General features: G+C 39.6%; 1 protein-coding gene across 2 annotated transcripts in view; it reads right to left on the bottom strand.

Moving 5' to 3' along the window:
- Window positions 1-27,809, bottom strand: part of LOC121949825 (unconventional myosin-IXAa-like) — a 164,643-nt gene that overhangs the window by 56,337 nt on the left and 80,497 nt on the right. The window contains exons 4-9 of one of the 2 annotated variants that reach the window (XM_042495609.1): window positions 27,405-27,467; window positions 24,751-24,850; window positions 20,946-20,999; window positions 14,829-14,929; window positions 14,290-14,416; window positions 6,367-6,456 (exon numbers count right to left, since the gene is read on the bottom strand). In XM_042495609.1, coding sequence (XP_042351543.1) covers window positions 6,367-6,456; window positions 14,290-14,416; window positions 14,829-14,929; window positions 20,946-20,999; window positions 24,751-24,850; window positions 27,405-27,467 — 535 coding nt within the window. The remainder of the gene's footprint in view (window positions 1-6,366; window positions 6,457-14,289; window positions 14,417-14,828; window positions 14,930-20,945; window positions 21,000-24,750; window positions 24,851-27,404; window positions 27,468-27,809) is intronic. The other variant, XM_042495610.1, reaches the window with a different exon arrangement.

Raw genomic sequence — 27,809 nt, 5'->3', positions numbered from 1 at the left:
CTACAGATCACTATTTGGACAACTTTTTTTTAAAATAATGGATTGCTTTATGATACATAAGAAACAACGCTGCCAAAAGGAGCCATTATTGCGCCTCAACGAGCCAAAGAGCAACTATGTTCCCCTCTTAGACGATGATGAAAGGCATGCTAAGATAACATAAGCAGACTTAAATGGAGACTTGGACACCGGAGCACGTTCTTTGGCAGCAAGAAGTGTTGTGATTGAATGGGGGAGTGGAACAAGACAAAAGAAATCTGCTTCAACTGGGTCAGACGTTTTCACGCCAGGAACCCCGAAATAGTTGTGCATCACAGGGACCCCAATGTGAAAATTCTCTGTTCAGTGTAATCCAATCAGAGTAGATCTAATTTAGCAGAGAATGAAAACAAATAGGAAACAGAGTGGAGGAAATGTCTCTATTAGTGTCAGCTTTAGGTAAGTGAAAAAACACAGAATCATACTGCTCTTTATGAGGGCTAGGGGCCCATTAAAACCTTGACAAGGGCCCTTGGGTTTCACTAAACTCTGCTTAACCAAACACTTAACCAGCTGACCTGTTAACCAAAGACAGAAAATGCTGCAGTCTTTATGTACAAAATAGGCAGTAGTGTCAACAACATGATGTTTGGTGTTGCTGAAGTCAAGCTGGTTGTCAGGACAGGACCTGGTCTATACCAAAGCAGTAATTATGCATAGTCCACCATCCTAGCAAACATACATTTTTCATGTTGTACATCCAGAGTAGAGTAATATAACTGCAAAATATTTAACTTCTTAACTTTCCCTAAAGTATTTTGGTGTAATCATCTACCTCCTGTCAATGCTGAAATGTCAGACATGCCCACAGCTTGGTTTTAGTCCAGCTCTAACATTTGTTTAGCAACTCAAATAGGTCTGGTGATGTGCCCATTGATGACTATTCCACCATTTGAATAAACAGTAGTCAAATCAGAGCTTGGCAGAATTAAAAAATCGGTTGCTATCTTCCTACATAGATAACTGGCTAAATTTATGAAATATTGCAACAGAAAAATGGCAAAAAGCGTGGATTAAATTGACACAGCTGTGTGACATGGCAAGGGCTAATATCAGATTGGGACACACATAGTGGAAATCAGCATATTTGGGGTAAAAGCTCAAAACAGTGCAACCACACACAATGTCAAACTTCTTGCAGTTTATAGCTCTCAACAACCAAATCATTTTTGTGCTTTTTCTAGACTGATATTGTAATTCAGAAAAGTTTTTAAAGGACTGGATGACACACTTCAGGGTCTGTCTCAAGATCATAGTCAGAGGTCATGTTGAAAGAAGCTTTATTGCTGTAATATTAACTCATCATTTATAACTATTCATACTGACCAGAAAAAAGATGCTTCCTAATACTTCAAATGGGACAAAATCCATGGCCCTCACTCCACAATATGAGACCTCAGCAGTTTGAGTGACTTATATAAAGTAGAGTTCTTACATACAGTGCTCTTAGTTTGAAATCTTCCCTTTTTGTTTGTGGGGAGTTAGCCATTTTTTTTGTGAGTGTCCCTTTGTGATAATTCGGTGTTCCTTCTCTGAATTCAGATGTTTTTTGCCTGTGAACGGAGCTTTATATAACTTTTTGTATTTTAACATGTACTGTGTTACCACCCTTGTTCAGAGGGTTCAGACAGACCAAGTTGCCAGAGGAAGTTGGTCAAAAGTTTCCTGAAATAATGAACAAAAACATGCACACAGCCTCATACTGCAAGGACCTTAAAACTGAATAAAAGTCTTAAATCAATTATGTAACAAAAGGAAATAAAATAAAATACTCCCCCTCTTTCCTTTATGGGACACTGTGAACCTAATGACGCCTGCTGAGGCCACATGCAGCCAACAGCCGTGATGAAGCAAAACCCTGCATTTAAAAAGCTGCCTCTTCACTCTTGCATTATTGATTGTTTATGATATTTTTAGCGAGCATGCCTGTGACGTCCCTGCTCCCACAAAGTTATGTAAGATTGTTATGAATAATACAACGTTTGATAAGAAGAATCATGATTTAAATAGTGCAGCAGGAACTCGGGGGATTGGCAGATGAGATGTGAACATTTGACATGCTCACTGAGCATGAATTGTCTCTGTGTTCGCCATGTAATTTAATTATTCACCACAATGGGACCAGTTAGGACCCAGGAGGGAACGTGGCTGGAAGCAACTGGGTTGAGAATGTTTTACTGGAGGGCCACCCAAGAAACTGACAAAATAATTAGCCGTGCTTTATCAGAGACTTTTGTACAGTGTAACTGTCGTAGCTGTTTAACCTTTGCTGGTGTTTGTGACTACAAGGCTCGGCTGAGAGAAAGTTGTTGTTCTCTTTCTTTCCATTTCTTCTCTATGTCTTTCTCCAGAAAACCACAGGAGGTGTGAAACACCAGCATGAGCTCATGCAGCACGTGGCTTGCTAGCCTCCTCGCTGCAGGATGTTTTGTGCGTGCCAGTATGTTTCACCACAATATGCCAATCTGCGCGTGTTTTTAATTTGTATTTATGGTGTTGTTGTTTTTGTCTGTGAGTGTAGATACATTTTACAGTCCCTCAGAGATTACTGTACCCCTGCACTCTTACTACACAGCTTCACCAACTGAAACGGCAGACTCTTTTATATGAATGCACAGCATATGAAGAAAGTATCTGATGCCCCCTCCCCTTCCCCTGACCCATGTCTGTCTTTAAACAGGAAGAAGGAAGTGGTGGAGTCACATTATCTGGAGCCACATCAAAAATGTCAAAGTCACCATTACACCTTATCTTGACAGACATGGGCTCACGTGCATTTACACCCTAAGAGACACACTTTCACGCAATGATGATCTCAGCACACACACACTGATGTTTTCTCACTTCTCCAGACCTGAAATAAACTTTGTGTCAAAACCCAAGCTGAACCGCAAAGATCAAGATAATTAGCACCTAGCGTGGGATTCCCCATAATTTTACAATAATGTTATCAGTGATGAACTGATAGTGTCTGTATTTACAGTGAGTTTAAGTTAATGTAGAATATAAGTTTGTACAGACTGCTGAAGTCAATATAAATCCATATATAGCTATCATCTTTATCACTGCCTGGTTTCAGTCTTATTTCTCTCTCCATTCAGTCAAAATGGACTGTGAAATGTCCTTGTCCACATGGACACATGTGTTCTTGTAAACAGGGCTTTTCCCCCTTCACTCTCAAAAAAATTATATATTATAACAAAAAATATTTTTTGTCTGAATGAAAACAAAAAACACAACTTAAGTGCGGTCAGGAGCCTGCCAAACAAACAGGCAGCGATATAACCATAACTTTAAGGCACACAGAGAAGAAGATGCTGGCCAATCAGAAGCCTGAAATTTATTACCCTTTTTATCATATTCTCATGAGTTATTAATTTACGTCATAGATTTACATTGTTTAAGTCATACAAAACAAGAAACAAAAACCAAATGTACGTTTACTATCTCAGTTTAGTGTGTTAGCATGATAACATTTGCTAATTAGCACTTTCCACAAAGAACTGCTGAGGCTAGTCTGCAAGTATCTTTATTTCTTTTCTTTATATCCACTTTTCTGTGTGAAAATCTACTGTTTTCTTCTCTCTCTTGGCACACTGTGTCAGTATTATCTCCAGCATGACTTTGAACATGAAAAGAGCAGATTCTCATTCACATGTGTAGGCCTATGTACAAAATTGGATGGCAGAATATGCTCTTTTTCATTCATTTTTGTGCTAAATGTTTGAATTTAGGCCAGGTTTGTTGTATATGAGATAATCAAATACCGAATCACACGGCATAACTAATAATGCAAGCCAAGATGCTTTTCTGTATTGCTTATTGAAATATGAAAACATAAGCAGCAGGTGGCTTATTGTTTGGAAATATGACTCTTTTACTCTGAGAAAGGCTGGATTGAAAACTAAAATGTTGCACTTTGATGACAAATTCATCTGAGCCACTAAAGCACTTCTTTGGTGTCCTGGAGGAAGCCTTAAACACATTAACAAACTCAAGACTCTGACCTAGAGATCGCCGAGCAGTTTCCCTGCATGAACTGCATTTTCTCTCATCATCACTCTGGAATCAAAACAATGCAATTTATAAATGTATTCTACCTGTCTCAACCACTCCCCATCTAATGAATTTAGGGATTTTACTAAAGTTCTGGAAATACCAGCTTCTATCTGCAGCACGCTGAGGTTCAACAGCTCACACGCCAAAATCTCAACAGTGGGTGGATGGGACAGAAGCCAAACACACTTTCTCAACCTCTCTCATCCAAGTAGGAAGAAACCATTTCTGAGAAGAAGCGGCCACATTTGCCAGGTTCTTTTTTTCCACATTTCCTTTGTATAAAAACAGGCGTGTTATGGATTCCACAGGTGGCCTCAACTCGCTCCCACGGCCCCTCAGTCAGATCAGGGCAGGGCTTCACTTTTGCTGCTCTTGTCTCGTGTGTTTGTGTATGTGTGTGTGTGTGCTCTTGTGCGTCTATTTTTGCGAGGACTAATTTGATTAGATACAGAGAGTTGAAGACATTTTTTGGAATGTGAGGACACTATGGTCAGTCCCCGGTTCATCAAATGGCTGTTTGAGGGTACAGACTGGCGAGGGCAATGGTTAGGCATATAGCTGTCAGAGTTAGAGTTAGTGGCTAGGGAATGCATTATGCAAAGAGGTATTCCCTGCCTTGGTTCCTTCTAGGTTGAATTAAAAGGGCTTATACGTAATACGTTTTCATTAATAATAGATAACACTTCTTTGTGTATGTAAAAAGGCCCCCTTGGCATAGTGACAAACTTAGAGATAATTATCACCTCCCCCTGCAGTCCCCTTCAGCTCTACAAAGCTTCATAGCATCTTTCAGCCCTTTGTTTTGGTTTTACAGCATGCAATTTAACTGTTTTGGCTCTCTCTCATTGCTTTTATACTGTAAGTGTTGTTTTGAGATGCCTCAGGCTGCTAATTTTTAACAACGAAGCTCTTTAAACCCAATGTATGATGCCTGACCAACAACGAACCGTGGACACATGGGCATGGGAGGGTGGCTGCTGACAAAGGGGTGGAACAACACAGTCTGTAAATAACTGGCTATTTTAGCATAACAAATGGGTTATCTGACCGTCTGTTTTAAATTTTGAATAGCATGTACACCATGTTAGGCTGTGTTGTTAATCTGCTAACAGGCTAACAAGCTACCTAACTAAGCGTCATGACAGTCTTCCGGTTTCCCACCGGATGTACAGTATGTGCTGGTTGGCTGTCGGTTTTGTGTGTTCCTGTGCAACTTTTTAGCCGCGAAATGGTAACACTAAGGCGACGCCAGAAGGGCTTTAGTCAATGCTGGTTCTTTGATGCTGGCCTGGTGTGTCACAGACTTTTCAGATAAAGCTATCTTGTGAAAAACAGAAGGGAGCTTCCATAGCATGACACCAGAAGCTGCTGGACAGGGTTTATCATAGCTGCAGCCTTTGTCCAGGATTAGGTTTCTGATCACATTGTCTGAGCTTCTTTTACACAGCTAGTTTATAAAAAGTGAATGTGTGTCTGAAACGTGTGCTACTGACTGAGAAAGAGAGAAACAAACAGAGACAGACTGAGGATCTAGCTTCTGGCCTCTGTACTGTATATTCCAGTGGAGGTTGCACATTCCTGGGACCAGACCACATGACTAAAGGGATGGGGGGGGGCACATAACAGACAATCTATGTGTAGCATTTCCTTCTTCAGACAAAAGGCCCCGCAGACACAAGCAGAGAGCTGCACCAAATTGAATTCTACACTGAACCATCACAGACTTTGGGGACAGAGAGATACAAGAAAACCACTGAATATTCTGATAGACATCAGAGGAGCCTATCTGGGTCAGCCTGGAGGAGAATTTCACTGACTGAGTCCAGAGGGCTGTACGGATGGGGTTAAGTTGCACTATTCCTTGACTTGACAGGAAACAGGAAGTTGCAGAGGAAGAGACCTCTATCAAAGGAGCCTCAGACAGAAACTGTGGGGGCCAAGGGAAGTGCCACAACAAACTTCCCAGACAAGCTCCACAGCATGCACACACAAACACAGAATCTCCCCCACAGCTGACGCACTTCAGAACAAAACATTCAACTACAAAAACCTCTCTTGACATTGGCTGTAGTTTACTAAAGCCATGGCTCTGCTGACCCCTTCACACAGGCCCTTTTGACCAAGCTGTATTAGAAATCAAAATAAAAATCCTAAATGTTAAGCGTCATACTAGGGTTTTACCAGTTATGTGTCATCAGTTTTAGGAGGCCAGATAAAGTCTGTGTATCTGAGATTCAGATAGGTAGGTGTCAAAACTAAAAAAGTCACCTCAGCAAGTTTGTAGGGTACGATGAGTCTCTCTCCAACAGTCACCGTCTTCCTGGTCGTCAGCGCTTCCAGCAGCATCTCCTCTTTGACCTGAAGAGGGAAAAAACACAAGGACAAGGCTATCATCAGAGTTTGGTGTGTAGAGCTCTCACAAAATGTTAAAGAGAAGTGTTGTCCAACAGTTTCAGGGGGTAAAAAAGCAAATATTATTGTATAATCCCCGGATTATACAAGGCCACTGATCACTGCAAAAGTTACGCTGAGGTGAGTATTTTTAGGATATTATGGCCATCATTTGACAATTAAGTTGGAAGACTTCACGGGAATAGTAAGACTAATAGCATGCAGCAGTGGTCCAAAGTCCCAGGGCATCATTTTATAAAGTGATTCTCCAGAAAATTTATACTGCACTTCCATAAAGCTGGACTCATAATACTCATAAGACTCCTTGGACTCATATGAGAGATATTTAAAAAAAAGAATGGTTAAGATTTAAGCAGCAGCATTGAGAGTTTTCTCTGCCTGACCATCTCTGCCTGATAAGTGGCCTCACATCTCAAATTGCATATTCCCAATTTGTATTTGTTTCTGTTTAGGGAGCTTCATTGGACATTCAAAGCATATCCACAATTTATACCCATTTTCCACCAAAATTAGTGCGTTCACACCAGATTTTTTTTTTAACACTGGTCAAATTCGCTGAAAATAGGTTGTAACTCCTTTCCCATTGCTAGTAGAGATAAGCTGTGTACACGGCTCTGCAGCGGATGAGCATGTGTATGTGTGTGGGTGGGTGGATTTGATGTGTCCATTCAGCATCACAGACAGGCCAGAGAACTGGTAAACAGTAGAAAGCAGCATGGAGGGTCACAGGTCTGTGAAAACTTCACAGTGGTTACTTCTCTTTTTATAGAAAAATTGTACAAAGACAGAAGGAAGTGGAGGGACTTTCTTGCTACCCTGCACTAGCCAGTACAATGAGGATGAGTGAGTGACGAGCAGATTTTCAAGTGACTTTCCAGAAAATCTACCATAATACAATATACATTACTATGGTGTTATAAAACTACAATTTTATCCATATCACTTATCACAAACTGACTCTTCAATATACTAACTGATACTTGAAATAACTCCACAGCTTCTTACCAACACAGCTGGACAAGATTAGCACGTAAACACTGTCTCCACACATTAAGTACACTATGTGGCGAGTTCGCACAGACTCTAAACTTGGCCCCAGAGAAACCATTGATGACAGGGCCACACTGGGAGAAGCAGATGTCACCACACACACACACACACACAAACACACACACACACACACACCTCCTCCGTCTACAGGGATTATGAGAGTGGGCTGAACAGCTGCTGCTGAGACCACGTGTTTGTGTGTGTGTGTGTGTGTGTGTGTGTGTGTGTGTGTGTGTGTGTACATGTGACAGCATGTCTGTGTGATTGCCTGATGTCTTCATGTATAAAAGGCGAGGGTGTTAATGTTACGGCTAGTACCATTATGACTCTCGTTTTGTCAACTGCCTCCTTCGTAAAGGCTTTGACACAGACAGAGAAGCGTGTGTGTGTGTGGGTTGGTGTGTGCGTATGGGTGGCGGGGCGGTGGTGGAATAATCAGACTTCATTTCACACTGCCTGGTAATCCCTCGACTAAGAGCAAAGCCTATTCTGCAGCCTGGTGATTGGTCTTTAGCCGGCACATTTCCATGCATTAGTCGCTTGGTAACAGGCTTGCTGCTCCGTCTATGATCACAGCTCTAATACCATAATACACACAAGTTTGAAAGCACTTGTTTGGGGTCAGTGATTCTGTTCTCAAATTAACTAGACTTTTTTCTAACCCGGCACAGAAAGAACTCGAGCCTGATTCTTGATTTGCAAACCTTAAAACTCTGACAGATGGTGTTCTCTCGGCTTAACACAAACACCAAAATTAATTGATCCAAAGCACCATGTTTTTCCTTTTATGCACAATCACAGCTATAGTATGCATGAACTTGGACAATATCAGTCATCTTTCTGGTCTAATGCTTCTATTGCCTTGTCCAACATTTTCTCTACATGCTACAAAAAACAAAGACACTCTGCAGAACTCCAAGACGTCTTTTAGTGAATTCTTAGACCTCATAGTAAGCTTAATATTAGTACCATCAGTAAAGACACATACTACCGAGTATTCCAGTAATGAAAACAAACACCTCGAAATGAGTTAGCATTTCAGCACCTCCGATTCCCTCGTCTCAAAGTCAGTCGTATTTCTCAATAGGTTTTCAGTAAGAAGACAGAAATAAGGTTGTGGTTAACACAAGGTTAAAAGACTTTCATGTTTTGTTCTGCAGCATAAAATATGTCAGTAAATGTCCGACTACCAAACTTAAATTTATATGTCTAAAACAATGGCAGTTGCTATCAAGCGACAACAGAACATCCTCATGCCGTGCTAAACACGACTTTACACCCTTGTTGTGGTGGCGATGTTATATCAAGTGTTATTCGTTTATAGGCTAACGTTAGCTTTCTAATTGTGGCAATTGCATTGAGGCCTCAAAAATCCTATCTAGTAGTGTTTGTTTGTGAAGATTATCTTGCTGAACGAAAAATGTAATTATCATAAATGATTTTTGCCACAGAGCTTATTTTTGTAATAATCGAAAAACTCAGTGGAAAATCCCTTAGGCTTTTTGATGAAGGAACCAGGGCTAAACTGACTCTTGCGCCTAGCTACAGGAAAACGTTCTCTCTTATTTATCAAAAGCGCCTCTAAACATATGTTTACACTTTAAGTAGCTGTTACCAGGCTTATCAAACACTTACCATAGTTCATTTTCTGCTTGTAGTTAGTGACACTAACCTGCAATTAGTGGTAAACAGTAAAGATATTCCCATAATGTTGACATCTCACACAACATAGCAAGAGTAATTAAAGATCTTCTTTAGTTCTTTTTACAGTATCAGTTCCTTTGAGTTGGTGCATTTAATTGCATTAAATCCTTTGAGTTTTGATACCTTTAGCAAAATACAGAGTCAGTTTCTCTGACACTCGATTATAGTACATGTTACAGAAATGTCGCTGACCAACGGTCTGTTGTTCTGCAAGGGACAAGTAGCAGATTGCCAGCCACAGCCTAATGCTGCATTCATGTGAGCTCCAGAATATGTTTCATGGCTCACCTCATCCATTTCTTTTGCTCTTCATTATTATGTGTTTTTGTCTGAAGCTGTCTTCAGCTTGAATGCACCTGGTAAATCAGACACTAAAAAGAGCAGTCCAAAGAAATCTTTTTTTAAATTTTCACCCATCCCTAAATATGGCATAAAACAGAAGAAAACACTGGTATTACTCTTGAAAGTAGGAAACTTTCCCATTCTGTGAAAAATTCTGCTTAAAAATTGCTTCAAGAAACAGTACTGTGTGGTTACTGATAAGAATAACAAAACAAAAACTTGACAGGCCTTTACTAAAATGTATTGGCCTTTATCAGTTTGTGATAAATGAGATAGACCTTTGGATTGGAGTGTGTTATGACACTGTTTTTAGCATTAAAATACCAACAACAAATTCAGGCTTTAGTGGGATTTGTTCTCACAGTAAGCTGCTCTCTATGGACCAATTACCAGTTGCACAGGAATGTTTCTGGTTAGCTCAAATCACTCAACTCTACAGCTCAAAGGATCCAGTCTGTCGGTCGTCCATCAGCCTCTTCGAGCACTACTTCCTCTTCCAGTTCCACCTCTGCAGGAAACAGGAAGTCCTGACCAGTTTCAGTCCCATTCATTCATCAGTCCACACTGGTGCCAATCAGTTATCCTCTTTAGTCGTGCCTCACATTAATGTACCACAGTAATAGTTCACATCCCGTCCTGTCTAAAATGTTTTTTTACATAACAAACTGAAGTACAGACTGATTCCTACATTGGTTATTCATGCAAATTAAAACCTCACTCGAAGCCAGTAGGTGCACTTTAGATGAGCTCTTCCTTGGAACAAGTCCAGCCACACAAAACTGCATTTAGCAAACCTCAAAAACCTGTTTCAGCCATTTAGCAGAGTCTCTTATGTGAAGGGTCTTAAAATATAGTCATGCATCAACAAAGAAATGCAAGTGGTTCCTATGGTTCCTTCTCTTAAAACATCATGCAAATTAAACTTTAGAAGAAATTAAAGGGCACTTCCAGTATAAATCGAAGTATGATTTGCTATCAAGTTACAATTAAATAAAAGGCAGATATTTAACTTTTTAGCAAAATAAATGTCAATTATTTATACACTAATTTCCTGGAAAACAAATTTCAAGCATTTGTTGCATTCACTCAATAAAAACCATTGCATATCTTTTAATTATTTGCCCCTCAAATCCACTCCATCATACCATTTTTGTTTTTAGCCAATGCAACAGAAATGTTTCCTGGTTTGTGTTGTTGTTAACTGCAGCTTGATGAATATGCTTTGCTTATTCAACATTGGATTACTTTGTTAATGAGCTAACTGGTTAAAAAGGGCCAAGACAGTCTTTTGGTTCTTCTGGAGAGGTATTTCCTCTTACGCAGGCTTCTTCAGTTCAGTGAAGAACTGAAGAGACGCAACTGGACTTGCTTGAGCTTCTTGAGGACATTTCGTCTCTCATTTGAGCGGCTTCTTAAGTTCTGAAGAAGGTCACTGAAGTTCACTGAAGAAGCCGCTTGGATGAGAGGCGAAACATCTTCAAGAAGCTCAGGCAAATGCAGCGTTGGCGACGATATAACACCTAAAATCACTCAACTTTGTCACTGCTATTTCTTTGATGTCAGTTTGGTGTGTCTGGGCCTTTACACTTCGCCCTATCCCGCGATCCCAACTTGGATTGAGACGTGCGACACAGAGGCAGAAAGGTTAAGTGGTCGGGGCATTGGGAGTGAGCCTAGAAAAATGCTCATTTCCCATTTGTGGTGCCTCTTTGGTCCCCCAAAACATAATGTTTCTGCAGGAATGTTGCCAGATTAAAGAGTTCAGATGCCCTCAAAATGCTGTTTCAATGTGACTCTTTGTTCGTTTGATTTAATTAAGCTGTGTTTTGGTTTTCCTTCTTTCTTGTTCTTCCCTTTAAGAATGTCTTATATGTCCCTGGAGACAAATAGCTGTTGCACCAACTAACAGATATCCAAATAAACTTGAACTTAAAACACTAACCCGAGCATGTGGCCAACATGTGGCTGAGCTCACATCACAGCCACTCTGGACCTCTGGAGAGTCAAAGAGACCAGGCTGATGTTAAAGGGGGACGCTGGCAGCCTCTCCACAGTCATAACATCCCCGCTGTGCTGTTGACAGGAGTCTCCGGCACACTTCGGACATTGTTTTGTCAGCGACTCAACAAGTACATCCGGCTAATCGTTGAAGGTTGTAACAGGGACTGGGAGGTGCCATCGTCCCTCTGTCCCGAGGCAAATCAGAACAGCATGTGGATGTTTGAGCTGTCCTCACAGTGAACACTGATGAATGTGTGTGTGTGTGTGTGTGTGTGTGTGTGTGTGTGTGTGTGTGTGTGTGTGTGTGGTCTGCACTCAGTGTCAAGAATGAACCCAAATTCAGTACAACATCATAAATTTATAAACGCTGTGAGCCACGTTAACCCAAGCCAGGAAATGTTTTTCCATGTCTCTCATCATCACGTGGACGATGAAGAGTCCAAAGCAGTCTAAACCTACGGAGCAGACTGATTAGTGTGTGTTGGATAATTACTACAGAGTCTGGATTGAGGTTGGGAAAATATACACTTTGCATAGATCAAAGCCTTCTTTCAATTTAGTATTCGTTAGTGCAATAATACAACAAATACTACATCAGAAATGATAAAAAAAACAATGTTAAAATTAATAAAAATAAGAAAAAGATAAACAATGAACCAGCATGAGTCTGTCTGCAGCGCACGGATACTGTAGTCTGTGAGGTAGTTTTACTTTACATAATACTGAGGTTGGCTGAACTTTATTTGAACTGTATTTTCAGCGACATAGTGCTGCCACGGAGCAAAGTAACAACTGTATTCTGCAGGCAAAAACGAGATTGGACAAACACTGACCATCCAACAAGCTTTCATAAGTGACTGACGTTTACAGCTGACAGGCCGAGGCAGATGTCTGCTGCACTATGCAAAAAAAAAAAAAAAAAGGTTTACAGTTGATAAGTAAGTCATGTATGATTCACACTTATTGAATTGAATGAGCACATTTTGTGAACTGTATGCATCTGTTTGCAGCTAATGTCACTCTGCAAAAGTTACGTCCAAAACACACAAAGCAGCAGTGATACAGCAATAAGGCGCGTTCATGTGTTTCAGGTAGGAAGTAATTCTATGTAACACAGGTCAACATATCACAGGACTGTGTTTACTGTCATAACTCTCTGAGACCATTCACTGCTAAAAGTTGCTAAACTTTCTCCAACTTTTAGTCTGGCTACACTTTGCCGCAGAGTCTCACTGCTGTAGCTCGGAGCGGCTGTTGCAGATTTGCATAGTGGCTCTCTGCTGGGGGCCCTTCACTGCTGTTTTCGGCATTAACAATGCTCATGCGCTGTGTTTTAAGACACCTACAATGCTAGTGTTGTGTCAAAGCCTGTCTTCCCATCAACTTATGTTTAACCCTTAATCTTTAAACTAACTGAATAGGCAGTATGTACGGATCAGGTAGTGAGAGATGTTGCCACAAATATTAGCAGGAGGGAAACATTTTTCGACGGTGGAACAAAATTCAACATAACACCGGCAACTACTGCAACTGGCAATTCAGACTATGCAGCTACTGGTACTGCTATGTGAGGGTGTTTTATCATCAAATCAATACAGATTCCAACTGAAAAAAAAAAAATCTCACATTTCTATGAAAATTGTTCCTACCTGCTCTAAATAAAACAATCCCAAGCGTCTAAAATGGAACTTTGTGTTGAAGCATTCAACCATTCTTTGAAAATATCTACAAATTTTCATTTTATGGTAACAACTACAACAATATCAAAAAATGACAGACATGACCTTAAACTTGGTCATTTTTTGGGACTGAGAATTTTTTTAAATTCACACTGTGAACTATGAACATGGGCTGTTTTATTTTAATCTGTTTAAGCTGAACTTTGAGCTACCTCTTGTGAAATAATAATGCGCACAACATTGTTTATTATAACAAAATATTATTAAATAATGCAGGTGATACTGAGACAACAAGGAACCTGTGGGTCTAAGCGGGAAAGCTCGCCTACGCAGCAGCACGCCAGCACAAAAAGTCTGAAAAAAAGCCTCAGCACAAGCAGTACTTTGAGGAAGCACTGAAGTGTTGGACGGCTCTTTGGGATCTGAAGCACCTCTTAACTTCCGCTGTCACCACAAGCTGAGCTTGTACACAGAGAGTCCACAGCTCTCTAAAAGGTTTTCTCTCAGTAACACATATGGGAGGTAATCTCTGGCAATAGGAATCACAATTTCTCACAAAAAAACACAGCAAAAGGAAAACTCATCCTCTGAAATGGATGCTACTTGTTTTTAAAAGTTCACTAAGTCTGTGGAGTTATAAGTATCTCCAGTGGGCATGTAATGGAATAACTTTTGGGGATAAAATGGCAAAGAAAGTATTTAGGGAGAATAAACAAGCCCTGTGGTAAAGCCCTGCAGCAATCCTTCATTTTTATTATCCTTCAAAGTATTTGGAGTATTGCATTTCAGCTTAAAGTTGGTGAGACAAAACTTACTGTGTTTTCTGTCTCAGACATATCATACTGTATGTGGCTTTTTCACTTGGAATTTCAGATGAAAATTGGACAAACCCAGTTATATTTCACAAAAAATAATTTTTGCCACACACAGTTCCATAAAATGCGTTGATGTTTTTGAACTTTACTAATGTCAGACACTTGAACTGCTGCACAGTGCTGCTCACCTCTAGCAGCTCTGAGACGATGGGCAGGACCTCTGGGTTGCAGATGTCGATGGAATCGTCCCTGTAGGTCTTCTTCTTGTAGCGGATGTTTCCCAGGTGGAGGATTGCTGACAGCAGCGAGAAGATCCTGACAAAGAAGAAGAAAGGCACTTATTGTTAAGATATTTACATTATTTTGGGCAACTAACCCACCGTCTTACTGAGCATGTTTTACAATGAGTGAACAGAGTTTCTGTGCTTGGAGATTCTTGACTAAGACAACTTGTCATTATGTGACATTTCTGCTATTAGATGATCTCTTTATCACAGCACACATTAACTTAAAAAAACAACAATCTGATCAAAAAGAGAATGATTCGATTTTTCCTCCTCCTTTATGTTGCCGTCCCTAAACATCTGATGAGCTAATACTGTTTTGAGAATTATATTATTTTGTTCTCTTTCAAACAGTCCTAATCCTGACTCAAACAAACAGAACTAAGGTTTAGTGACCATTTACGTAAGATAACAGTTTGCAAATATCACATAGCTCATCTTACTGTTTGCGTGTGGTGGGTAAGAAGCCGACCATCTCCATAGCCAGCTGCAGCCGCTCAAAGTCATGTTTCAGATCCTCTCCTTCCACTGTGAAGCAGTCCTGCTGGTGTCAGGTGGAAACACACAAACACAGAGGGAGAGAGGAAGACGGACAGAGACATCAGAATCAGAAAGGACGTTTTTGTTTAATGTACAACACATAACTTAACTAAAACTTGTTTGATGATGATCAAAGCTATTCTATGACGGCTGGTGGAGATTTAGAGTTTGTGAAACACGTGAATCAAAATGAGCTAAATTAGTGTGTGTATGTGTGCGACTGAGCAGGTTTCCCACAGTATTTCATATTCGAGGTCAGTCACTTTATTACTACTGAAAATGAAATTAGTTTATGAAAGATATCACTGAATCAGAGGACTAACAAGTAAATCCAAAGTCAAGACTAATAAGATAAGGGCACGTCATGATGGGCCTCATGCTGGCTGAGTGCTGCTTGCTGTTCTCCCTTTGTCAGTACTATCTAATAACCTATATTCTATATTCTATTCTGTATGTTTATTATTCTGTATGTTTATTATGCTGCTGGTTACTTAAATTTCCCTCGGGATCAATAAAGTACCTATCTATCTATCTAATAAAAGGCAAAAGTCCAGAGTCCAAGTCCTAAACTTAGCATATTGAGTCCTAATCAGGTTATTATGTGCCTTTTGCCACATTAAATGTCTTTCAAATAGTTTTTAAAGAAACAAGAGGTGCTTTTAAAAGCATATGTATGTATGACATAAATAGTTTTCCAAAATTTAAAAGCAGAAATTATTATTAAAGTCTGTCTTGGTAGTCCTGTGATAATGTGTTTTTCTTCCTGCTTAAGAGTTTCTGCCTTTTGAATACTTTAACTAACAACATTTTTCAATTATCGCACTTGGGGAGAACATCTTCGTACTCAAAGTCAAAAGGCCAAGTGAAGTCATTGGTGTTGAAGTCAAAGTCAAGATGAAAGTGTGATGGATTTTGTCAAGTTGAGTCTAAAGTCATCAGATTTCTAATCTCAGAACGGATCGGCTATCAGTCTGAGGCTGATAATCCTCTGGAGGGAAACGGCCAATACGGCCAATGGGTTCTGGTGTAGCCAGCGGATATCTGAGCCGAGACTTCCTCTCACATGTGCCAATCTTTTTCGCCAATTAAACAGATATCTACATATTAATTTAAAAAAAAAAATAATAATAAAAAGCCAAACTGTCTTATTATAGATGAAAGGTACTCAGACTGCATTTCAGCCAATGTTCTCTGCCTCTTTTGCTCTCCACATGGATTGTTTAACTGCCACTCAAATGTGATTGGTTAATAATACTCTGACTACAAACAGAAACCACATCCGACATCAAAATCTTGCACAGTTGCCTACAGATCAGATCAGATTCATGACTTTCGTCCAAGTCCATGTGAGTCCACGCTTCTTTCCTCAGGCAGCAAATAAAGGCCACATATTTAATGTGGAAGACCACCATGCAAACGAATTGATAACAGCAGACTAAATGTCATGATCGTCTGACTCAGCTGAGCAGATGACTGATTAATCAATCAAAATGTGTGTTCTCTTTAAAGTGATTAATTAAGACAGCATGTTGGTAATTCAGAAAAGAAATTCTTCTTCAGTTAAGAAAAATGATGCCCAATTCTGTTAAAAAACTCTGTGGGGAAACCCAACTTACTAAAGACAGGAGTGTATTTCTGTGTAACTGGGAGACATTCGTGTCATACAGCCATAGAGAAGGAGGGAGAGAGCGAGGATGTGTATGTATACAGTAACTGTGTGTCTGTGTGTGTGTGTGTGTGTGTGTGTGTGTCTCCTCGGGTCGGTCTGCATGTCTCTGCTCCGGCAGCGAGCCTCTCTCAGGCTGTAATTAGCACATACCACAGCGAGCGGCCAGCGAGAGAAGACACAGGAACCCATAATCCACACACTGCGTTGCCTCTTCTATGCTTCTACATTCAAAACTCCTCTTACTCTCCATTGTTTTCCTTTGGCTCACATCTAGTCAGGAAGCGCAAAAATCTGTAAATTTCTCCAGTACGGTCCTCCAATTGCAACAAAAGGGGGCTTGAGGCTTCTCGATCTACAGCGGGACCCGGGAAAAGCCAGTTTTCAAATTGCCGGGTATGTTAGACCTCAACGCCAGGCAGCACAATGTGATACGTTGAAGGAAGTTGTGAAAATAAAGAGATCAAATTTGGCCAGTTGTGAGGGAATACTTTGGTCAAAGACCAAACCCTTAGCTATTGGTACTTCTTGAGTGCAGAAAAAAGATGATTGAGAAACAATCTGTTCCTCTTACTTATTTTAAACAAAGAATCTTTTCTCACTTAGGTACTTGAAATTGTAATTTCATGCCAGTTGCAACACTTCTGGTGCAGGCTTACACCTAATCGAGTGAATTCAGGGGCCCAGCTGACGCACCACATGGAGCTTTTTCTAACAGATCACTCATGGATCCAGTTAAAAGTGGTGTGCATCCAGTCTTTTCTATTACTTACCATGACTTAAACATGATTTATGTTGTCAAGGCACCCGGTTGATTTTGGGCCAAAAACAGCATGCCACCCCGTCACTAGACATTCCGCACGACCAAAAACCATAGACACCCAAACAGGCACACAATGCAAAAACACAGAGCTGCAAAGGCCCCAAACCAAACACCCGACTGCACACATCAAATGCAAACATCCAGAAAATGTTTGGTCTTTGGGATCTTTAGTCAAATACTTGATTTTGTAAGAAAATAACGCTGGTTTATTTTCTATTTTCAGCTCCAGACACTGCATCTGGAATCTGTATACACTTGTCACTGTGTGTCTCTATTTACTGCAGTGTGCCCCCCCACACACACGCACACACACATTGACCACCAGTGGCTGAGGTCAAGGGTTAAATAGGCCCAAAGGTCTGGTCAGATGTTCAGACAGCTGTCAAGAGCTGCTCAGCATTTTGTGTGTGAGCGTGTGTGAATGTGTGTGTGTGGGTTTGTCAAGACCGTGACATCATCTCCTTGGACGGTGGGGTCACAGACTGATGAGGTCATTGACTGACCCTTGAGGGAGACATTGTGTCAGCAAACAGTGAGAGGGGACGGTTATGTAAGGAAAAAATATGAGAGAAAGAAGCCAAGGGAAAGGAGCCCAGAGAGAGAGAGAGAGTCAGTGAAGTTAAAGCAATAGTTCAACATTTTTGGCTTTCTTTGCAAGAGTGAGATTACAAAAATAAGCTACAGTCTAATAAAACTAATTGAACACAAAAGAAGCATTACAATTTCGTGAAAGACGTGAAAAAATAGTGTTAGATTTAATTAAATAAAAGGTGTCATAAGTCAAGCTAGCTTAGCTAAGCATGAGAACAGGAAAGCAGCTAGCATGATTCACACTACAACAGCTCTGAAGTTGATTTATTTACACAATGTGTATTGTTTTGTTTAAAAAAAACAAGAATTTGTGATTTAAGACACAGTTATGTGCTTTATTTTTTGATGAACAATAGTTTTATCAACATCTACGTGTCACTGCTAGCCTACTCCACAGCACATTTAGGTTAGCACCTTGTCTTCATGCTTGGCTAGGCTAAACACATCCTGACTCTTGCTCCGTATAGGAAGAATACGTCTATGTTTTGTGTATCAATTACTCAGTGCGTGTTATATAAAATTTGTGAAGAAAACTTTCTTTTTCTCGCATGCCTCCAAAGTGGATGGAAAATCCAAAAAAGGCGAATAGTTTTCATGAACTGAAGACCACATTTAACAACAGCAAAACTTTATCAAAATATCTGTTGACAAACTCTTGAAAAACATCACCATATAAAACAATTCCTGCAACAAGTATTTGTCTAAGCATACTGTATGCCTGCATATAAATTCTGCTTCAGCAGGGAATTCATGAAAATATTTGCCTTTATTGGAATCTTTTTCTTTTTCCTTATAAATTCACACACAGGGATGGCGTTGGTGGTGGAAGAGGGGATTTGCGGTTAATTGATCTACAAATGATCTTTTTGCATGTGAAGTGTTCCTTCAACACATCAATGTCAATCTTATTATCTCACTCTCGGAAAGAAAGCAACTAAAAGCATGTATCAAGCCGGGACACGTTTGTGGCTTATTCCGTTTTTGCAAAAAACGTGAACCAAAATGTCGATAGGAACTTCTCAAATCACTCCTGCAGCATAATCCACTCCAGTGTTGAACTCTCTGTTCAGTATGTTTCAAGTTATCTTTCCGTTGCCTATAATAGCTAAAAATGCTTCTTTCAGAGATTTTTCTGCGGGAGCGATTTGAGAAATTTCCATAGACAGGATATATTCCTACACAGTTTTAGTTCTGACTCTGGGTCACAACTGAAATCCACTGTAATACTGGGAACCCAAAATGACGACAGCAGAGCCCTTTTCAACAAGAGGGGAGTATTACATTATTCAAAAGACAGATTTTTGGTGGAGTCGCAGGATGTGAATCAGGACCTTCAGTACAAGTGAAAGTGCTAAAAAAGTGAGTGTCCTCAGTAACCCTTCCCTGGATAAATGAACTTTTTTTTTTTTTTTTTTTTTAAATCAGAGCCAAAGAGCCAAAGTCAAGACAGAAGACCAATAGATGAGTCGTATTTATACTAACTGCCTCTAATGTCGAGTGTTTGCTCACCGACAAAGTCAAGTAACATAATCTCCTATTAGGAGATTTGGAGTCCCTTAACCACACACAACAAATCCCACTGACCAAACATTACTCACTTCAGGTGGAGACAGTGGCAGGCTCAAAGACCGGCGAAACGGCAAACACACACACAAAAAATGGACCACACACTTAGAGGGAAGTTTCAGGATGTGAAGTCTATTCATCATTATCGAAACCATCTCACAGAATGAACAGCATGTTCAGTAAGAGATTATTCTTTAAAGAAATGGTACTAAAAATAATGGCTTATCAAAATTGATATTTTAGATCCTGGTTGATTTCATTTCAGGGAACTTAACTAACAACATTTTTCTGCAACCTGATTACTGTCTTTTTACAATAACAGTTACTTAATAACTGTAAAATTACCTGTCCCAGTACATATTTTGATACAACTATTTGAGCTATAATCCTCAACATTTTCAGAACATCAAACCTTAATGTATTTACATTATTCAATTTTCATTGTTTGTGGCTAGGTATATATATATATATATATATATATATATATTAAGCATCAAAATAACCCTTTTTGAAACTATAGTCAGTCTTTTTCAAGCGATAGCCACTTAATGTATTTACATTATTTGATTACCTCTTTATATAGTAATTTTCATTGTTTGTGGCGGGGTCCACCATTCCTGCACTGGATTATTGCATATACTGACACACAAGAAAGGTTTCTGTTCTGCATCCTCACCGCTAGTTACCACAAAATGCATGAGTATTTATACTCTAAAGCTTGTACTTTGTCCACAGTACATTATCCGGCAGTGTTACTTTTGTGTGAAATCCTGAACCTTCCCTCTAAAGATGGCAGTTTCCAGGTTTGACATCATTACCCATCTCTTGACAGCAAAGCAACCACAGTCAAATATTAAATTAAAGGAATTCCTTTATGTTTTAATGAATTTGGTTATTAGGAGTATATAGTTATTTTCCTTGGTTTTAAAAATAAAAAAATTGAAATGTCTCTTTTAAAGAGACCGTAACTTGTAAAACTTATATCACTTTAATAAAAATGAACTTGATGTATCCTATACTTGATGTGTACTTGAACTGATGTATTTGATCATTTTGCTATTAATCATTTTTCTAGAGTCAAATGTTTTAGACACCTCACTTTAAATGAGATGCTGAAAGTGTGATAATGTCTTCAAAATGCAGGTAAGTCATTTCATTAAAGGAATCCCTTTAGACGTTTTCTTTATCGAGCTCGACCAGCTGAGGTCAGTTCAGGTCGCCTCCGTCTGTAGCCCATTGCAGTGAAAGCAGGCGTGTGTGTGGACAGCGGAGAGAGAGAACAAGAGCAAGACTGGCACCAAAAACCCAGAGCACCACGACACACCCAACGAGCACAGACGCACACAAACAACTTGTCATCCACATGATACTGACCAGATCGCTCTCATAGTAATTGTCCCAGTGGAGTTTGTGCGATTTCTTTGTCATCTGGAAGCAAGGCAGAGCGGGTTAAGAAGGCAGGAATTACACACAATAATACGCACACTTAAAAAGCCACGGATGACACATGCTGTTAAAATGTGAGGAAAAATGTACTAATCCTCACACACACACAAACACACACATCTCCAGAGCTGCTAATTGAATCCATGACCAGAAATGGTGGAGGATATAACTGGTTTTAACTTCAGAAACCAAACGCGTGTCAATCAGTGGGGGGAAAACTTAATGTTTAGGTGACGTAACAGACTTTCTTACACTATGAACACAAAGTATTTAAGTATTTTAAATCACAATAAAGTTCTGTAAAATCTCAAAATCTTAATTATGAAAAAAATATTATAACTTATTAACTTATATTACCAGTATTGCTATGTGGACAACAGACCCTGTAAGTGTTAAATGTTGTATATGATTGGATAATTACAACTAACGCATCAATGTGTAAGTACCGTTTTACCGTTACTGTTGTAGCTAGTTGAGCTGGAGCTAATTTTAACTTCATAACTTCAGTCTGAATGGAAGTGCAATATTCACTCCCTTTAAGCTCTGTTTTCGTTATCCACCAGCTCCTGATGGAAATATCTGGCCGTTTAGCTGCTACATGCTCCACTACGTTCATTCGGGTTTCTCTCACTGTCAGTCTGCTGCCCAGATGCCAGAAAAAAATGTTGGCATTGTAAGTTTCTGTAAACCATGATTATGATACATTTGTACTTTTCATCTGCATCATATTAATATTTCTAAAGTGATCTAGTATAAGAGCTGATTTTTTTCATCAAACAACTGCCAAGCTGCTGACTACTGTTTGAGACCAACAAATAACCAAATTGCTTCATTTTTAGCAGTTTTTAGGGCACCAAACATTGGTGTTTTTTAGCAATCCATCACTGTCTTTTCTGTGGCTTTTTAGTCCCCAAATGTGGGTTTTTTGGGGGGGGGACCTGTGGCTCTTTCACCAGCAGGGATAGTGGCACAAATACTGTGTTTTTGTTTTTTTGTTGTTGTTTTTTTAACAGACATCACTGCTTGTTCAGCTGAGATTGTGCCTCCAAAACCATGTATTTTAAATATGATCACTTTTGTTACCATAAGAAAGTGTTTTTTGTGCATAAACCTCAAGACACATTAACCACAGTGTTGTTGAAGTGTCCAAATGTGCTGTCTGCTGTTTAGTGCTAAAGGTAGGTAGGTAGTGTACAGTCATAATTTAGAGCTCAGCTGCCTGCTGCAACCAGAAACTGCGCTATTAGAGCAGTGAGAGTGAATCAAAACAGTAAAAGTTGTGGGCTGGATATCTAAATAATGAACTGAAACTTACTGTAAAGCTCCACAAAGCTGCAGAATTGGCGATAATTCTGTGTAGGTTCATCACACTGACCCCTTTGACTTTGTCGCATTGTTTTCGCATTGTCGTGTATAGTTTTTAAAACATACATATTTTTAAGGATTAAAGTGCTTCAATAAATGTGCAGTTACAAATTGTGTGAGAGGAGACAGACACAGAACAAAATCCAACTGTGAGAAAGAGGAGAGATAAATATGGATAATCATTTTGCTCCTCAGTAACACCATGTCTGTCAGGAGTGTGTGTTTGTGTGTGTGTCGCTGACAAACAGCAGGCTCACTGCGTGTTGCACACACGCTCAGACAAATGGGTGTGCACACAAACACACGCGACCACCAGTGCCCACTGCACGAGAGCAAGTCAGCGCCAGATTAACTCTCGAGTATTGCTGTTGCCATGGAAACAGAGCTGCATAGTAACAGGCAGCCAGCAGCAGAAGATGATGTGGGGGGGGGATTAGGGGAGGAAAAAAACTGTTACTTTTTTGGGGAAGCCAAAAGAGATGAACAAAGGAGGTTTTTTGTTGCCTCTCCAGTGTACTGCCATAGGAAGGGGGAATATGAATCCGCACACATCTGCTGCCAAAACACACAGATGCTCTGCATAAGGTGTACACATATGGGGGCTTTTGGCATGTACACAAGCATGTACACACACGCACGCACGCACGCACGCACGCACCCACGCACGCACACACAGATGCAGGGTTGAGGTTATTTGGGGGCTGATGCAATCAACACTTCAGAGCTTTATGATGTGATCCAGTTATGATAAATGAGTAAATAAGATCCAACAGAGTGAAAAAGAGGGAAGAGAGATGGTGAAATTTTTCCATCATCATCTTCGGAGTCTCCATCAATCTCTCTACGTGGCGCCTTCAAGCTTCAGTTTTCAATAATAACATTTATCATAGCACTTTTCTTGCAGAGAAAATGGTTATCACCACCTCACATGAGCTCTTTGTAGCCCAGTAAAATTGAAACGTGACACTGGGCCTCATGCAAGAACCACTCGTAACAACAGGTTTGTTTCCATGTGGCACATAGGGCTGATTTAAGAGAATTTGTGGCATTCACCAAGCTCCTCGCATTGAGATTTTCTCTCATGCATGCACAATATCTACAGGGGGTTCAGACCTCACATTACAAATCAGATCTTTTAAATTCTTCCTTTAGCTGGATCACCTTGTTACTTGAACTGTCAGAGAATCATTTGTCCTACAATTTGCTGACATTTAATAGCTTTGGATTCAATAACTGATGTCCTTGGTAAGTGTAAATGACAAATGACACAAGCCACCACACATGATCATTAAAGCCACAGTTGTTAACTTTTATGAAAATAACTTTGTGTAATATTTGTCAAAACTGTCACTATATACTGACAGAAGTACATGAGACAGATGCCATGTCTCTCCTCCCCCTACTATTGCCTACAATGCCATTCGCTTGAGTAAGACTGCAGCAGTCTCAGCAACAACCAGTCAGAGCTGAGGAATCTCCAACACGGCCAAGAAGTCTCTAACTCAGCTGTCAATCATGTTAATCACTGCTTGTGAACGGCGGTCAGACTTCCAAACTAGGCATCTCTGATCAAATATGAATCAAGATTCTGTTACTTTTCTCACCTCAAATGTTTTCAGAGACAGATTTTAGTGTACTCTTTAGCTGAATATGAAAAGGTTGGTACAGCCAGTGCTTAGTACTCTTTTTAACAATTTCAAACACGACAGCTGGGTCCCAAATATTCTCATTTTACACCTTAACAGTACACTAAAATAAGTCTCTGATAACATTTGAAGAGAGAAATAGGCAAGACAGTAACAGAATCTTGATTTATATTTGATCAGCTCTGCCTCGTTTGACCACAGTTCACAAGCAGTGATCGACATCACTGACAGCTGCGTTACAGACTCCTCGGCTCTGACTGGTTGTTTTCGTTCATGTGTAGTGAGGCAATGGAGTGGTTAGATTATCTGTCTCATTTAGTATTGTGTGAATATAGTTACAGATTCAGCAAATATAAAAAAAAAAAAAAATTTTAATAAAAAAATTGCCAACTGTAGCTTTGAGTGTTTAGTCTTTTGTATGATTTGTGTTTGGCCAGGGCACTCGAAATCAAGATTTTCAATCTCTGCCAGCAGCACTTATAGATACACACAGAGCAACTTTGCATGACGTAAATTGTGAATAATGATTGAATTTGAACCATTTTTAGAAGTCAGGCAGCAAATTGCAGCCATCATCTCTAACTCTATCCCTTCTCTTTCTTTTTTCGTTTTGGTAGAAGCCGGATTTTAATAATTTGAGAGGTACCACAACAAAGGTGTGTCTGTTTGTATTCATATAGGCACAGAATTTTTTTGTTCTCTGCATTCGAGTGAGTGCGGACCTGGTTGAGGTAGTGGTATTCCTCAGGTTTGAGCAGGTGGAAGGACTTCCTCTCTTCTTCACTGGCTCCCGCCAACAGGTAGTAGAAAACATGGTAGTTCCTGCAGACACACACACACACACACACACACACACACACATAACAAGTTAGAGGGGCTGATTCTACAGCTCATAAACACTTTTCCTGTATTGATTTCTTGAATCATTTGAAATTCCCTCTGAGGTGATCTGAGGACAGCAGCTTTCACATCTTTTCGCTCCACTGAAACGGCGCCTCAGGGAGGAGACTCCATTCAAAGCTTTGCAGTAGAGTACAGTGAAAAACTATCTGCAGCTTATTCCACAACCCAAACCTGCAAGTATGTAACAAATAAGTTACACCTTTACCACCCGGTGGGCTCGCATTTCAAGTCAAACAAAGCAGCAGTGTGGTGTGTGGGCTGGAGGTCAGGAGAAATGCCTCTGTGACAAAGGCTGAGGCTTCAGCCAACGCATCGAGATGTAATTCTATTAGAGCTGGAAACAAGCTTCACTCCTTTGCACAGGGACACTTAGAGCCTGATGGAGCAGTGGAAGGTTAAAAAGCCAAGAGAGGATATTGAAAAATCCTGTCCTGTGATTGGTGGATGGGTAGACTTGATGCTTTTTTAATTGAATCTGAACGCTTTAATGTCAAAAAGCTACTAAACGCTTCCTCTATGGATCGGTTTATTACTTTCATAATTGCCACTGCCAATTTGAGCTGGGCAATATGATTGAAATTCAACTTAACTTAATGGTAATATTTTCTACTGTGAAATTATTATTGTTATTTTTTTTTCTGCATCTCCATCAACAATAAAAATAACTCTTTGCTAATATTGAACATTAAAAGAACTACTAAAACAGTTGCCTAGTTGGCTGGCTACTTTAACACTTTAAAACTGGACCGTCGTCAGCTTTTCTGTGCTGCATTCAGATACCTTTTACTAGCATCCAAACCTGCCAGCCCCCCCAGGAGGTTAAAAGGAGGAGAAGTCATGGCTTCATGTTGCATTACATTATTGGGTTACAACACAGTGAAATCTGGGTCTGCACTTTCCAATATCATAGAGCATGGGGGATGATTGATTCGTTCTGCAGTCGGTCTTAGGTCAGAATATTTTTGAACAAAAAGCAAAGATAGGTTTTGGATGAGAACTGCTATTCTGTTTTTACTGAAAAAGTTTGATTTCTTCCAAAAACATGGGGAAAAAGGAAGAGATTAAATTGGTGCGAAATGCTCTACAAATTGCAAAAAAATAGTAGAATTAGAAAATATTTTTTAGAAAAGGGATAATGTCTAGGGAAAAAAAAACTGGGGAAAAACTATATTTATTGCTAATGGTCATAATTACATATTCAGAATTATTTGAGATAATTATCATAGTTTTGAGGACTTTAAGGTAATTTGCTTTATTAAAAAAACATTCTTTTTTTCTTATTTCTTTCTTTTTCATCTTTTGATTTTTAAAATTTTTTTTTTACTAATTTTCAGTAAATTTTCTTTAATTGCTTATTTTTGGGTCATTTCTTTTGTAGCTCCTTGCCTTCTTCCCATGTTTTTAAAGGGAATCAAGTCAATTTGCTCAGGTCTCAAAGGGTTAATAGTACTGGTAAAGCCTTATTACAGCTAGTACTACTACCACTGTGTATATAAAAATAACTCATTAATAGATAAAATAAAACTACTGGTAATTTCCGATCGAGCAACAGTTGCAGATAACAGTCCCTCACTTGCATAGAATATTACCGGTCCATCAAAGTCATAAAGTTCATCAGCATCTCTGAAAAGTTCAGCTCAGTTCAGATTTAAGACAGTTTGCAGTTTGTCATCATCCCGCCTGCTTCCCCACCTCTCTCTGTCTCAGGTCTGAGCTGTCTGTGGGGTCCTGTCTTTAGTTTCTGTCCTATCAATATGGCCGCCAGCGCCTGTCAGCAGGGTGAAATAGAGACCCGGGGCCAATCAGGGTTAGAGGGATTAGGTGACCGGTGGAGGGTTTTACATTGTTTTTTTCCCTAACAAAACTATAACTGGTGGAGGATGTGATTTCTTCTTTTTTTATGTCTCTTGGGAGAGATGAGTGATATTTTGACAGAGGCAGTTGAGAGGAGACGGCGTCTGTGTTGTCTAAGAGACAAAAAAATTATTTTAGGAAAGTGGGTACAGGTGAAAATTCCTGCATGTGTTTATTCACGTGCACGCTGTGTAACATATTCAATCGCAGTGCGTTGACAGTAAATTGATTTCTATGAAATATTCAAAATCTATTCTCATTCTCACAAATAGTTTTGATGTGTAATTATTATTATTAATAAATAAATGATGAATGCATTGTATGTATTTCTGCATTAATGACCAAAGTGAAAAGGAAACCAGATAAGTGTTAATGTAGCAGAGGGGCAGAGGCCTGCTTCAGATGGACACCCGATATATCCTCAGCTTGCAGAGGAAATGAAAGCTATTTCAGTATTAAGTTTCTCAGACAAAGAACACACCAGTGCAGTGATATGGATTGGACATATTATCTGTCAGACATGTGGGGATATGACTTGCAATGTTTCTAAAATTTAGTTTTAAAATTATCCACAATCCTCTCTTTTAGCCTGATCTCTGCTTCCCGAGTCTCCACTCACCTCTCATTGTGCTCCTGGTACACTAGACGTGATTTCTCAAGCAGGTACTTCTCCACGTAGGCTCTGAAAATAAAATATAAACACACACATGCGGTGTCAGAAAAAAGTGCGTGCAGCTCTGGTACTAAAATACGCTGATACGATGTTAACAACATGCAGTGGAAGAAGGCTGAGCTGCAGACTAATGCAATTATAAAGATATTAGGAAAACTGCAGAGGGGCGAACAAAACAAGAGACTAAAGGGACTTTTAGTTATCTTATTCTATGAATTTTTAATACTTTTTAAATTAAACGTATTAACTACAGTGTCTCAAGATAACTTAACTGATTAATTCTGCTTCCTCTCTCACATGAGGAAATGACTATAAATAGCAGTTATAAATATACAATCCATTGAATACCTC

Source organism: Plectropomus leopardus, chromosome 11 (genome assembly GCF_008729295.1).
Source record: "Plectropomus leopardus isolate mb chromosome 11, YSFRI_Pleo_2.0, whole genome shotgun sequence".
Taxonomy (NCBI): Eukaryota; Metazoa; Chordata; class Actinopteri; order Perciformes; family Serranidae; genus Plectropomus; species Plectropomus leopardus.
This window is presented reverse-complemented; position numbering and strand designations above follow the sequence as displayed.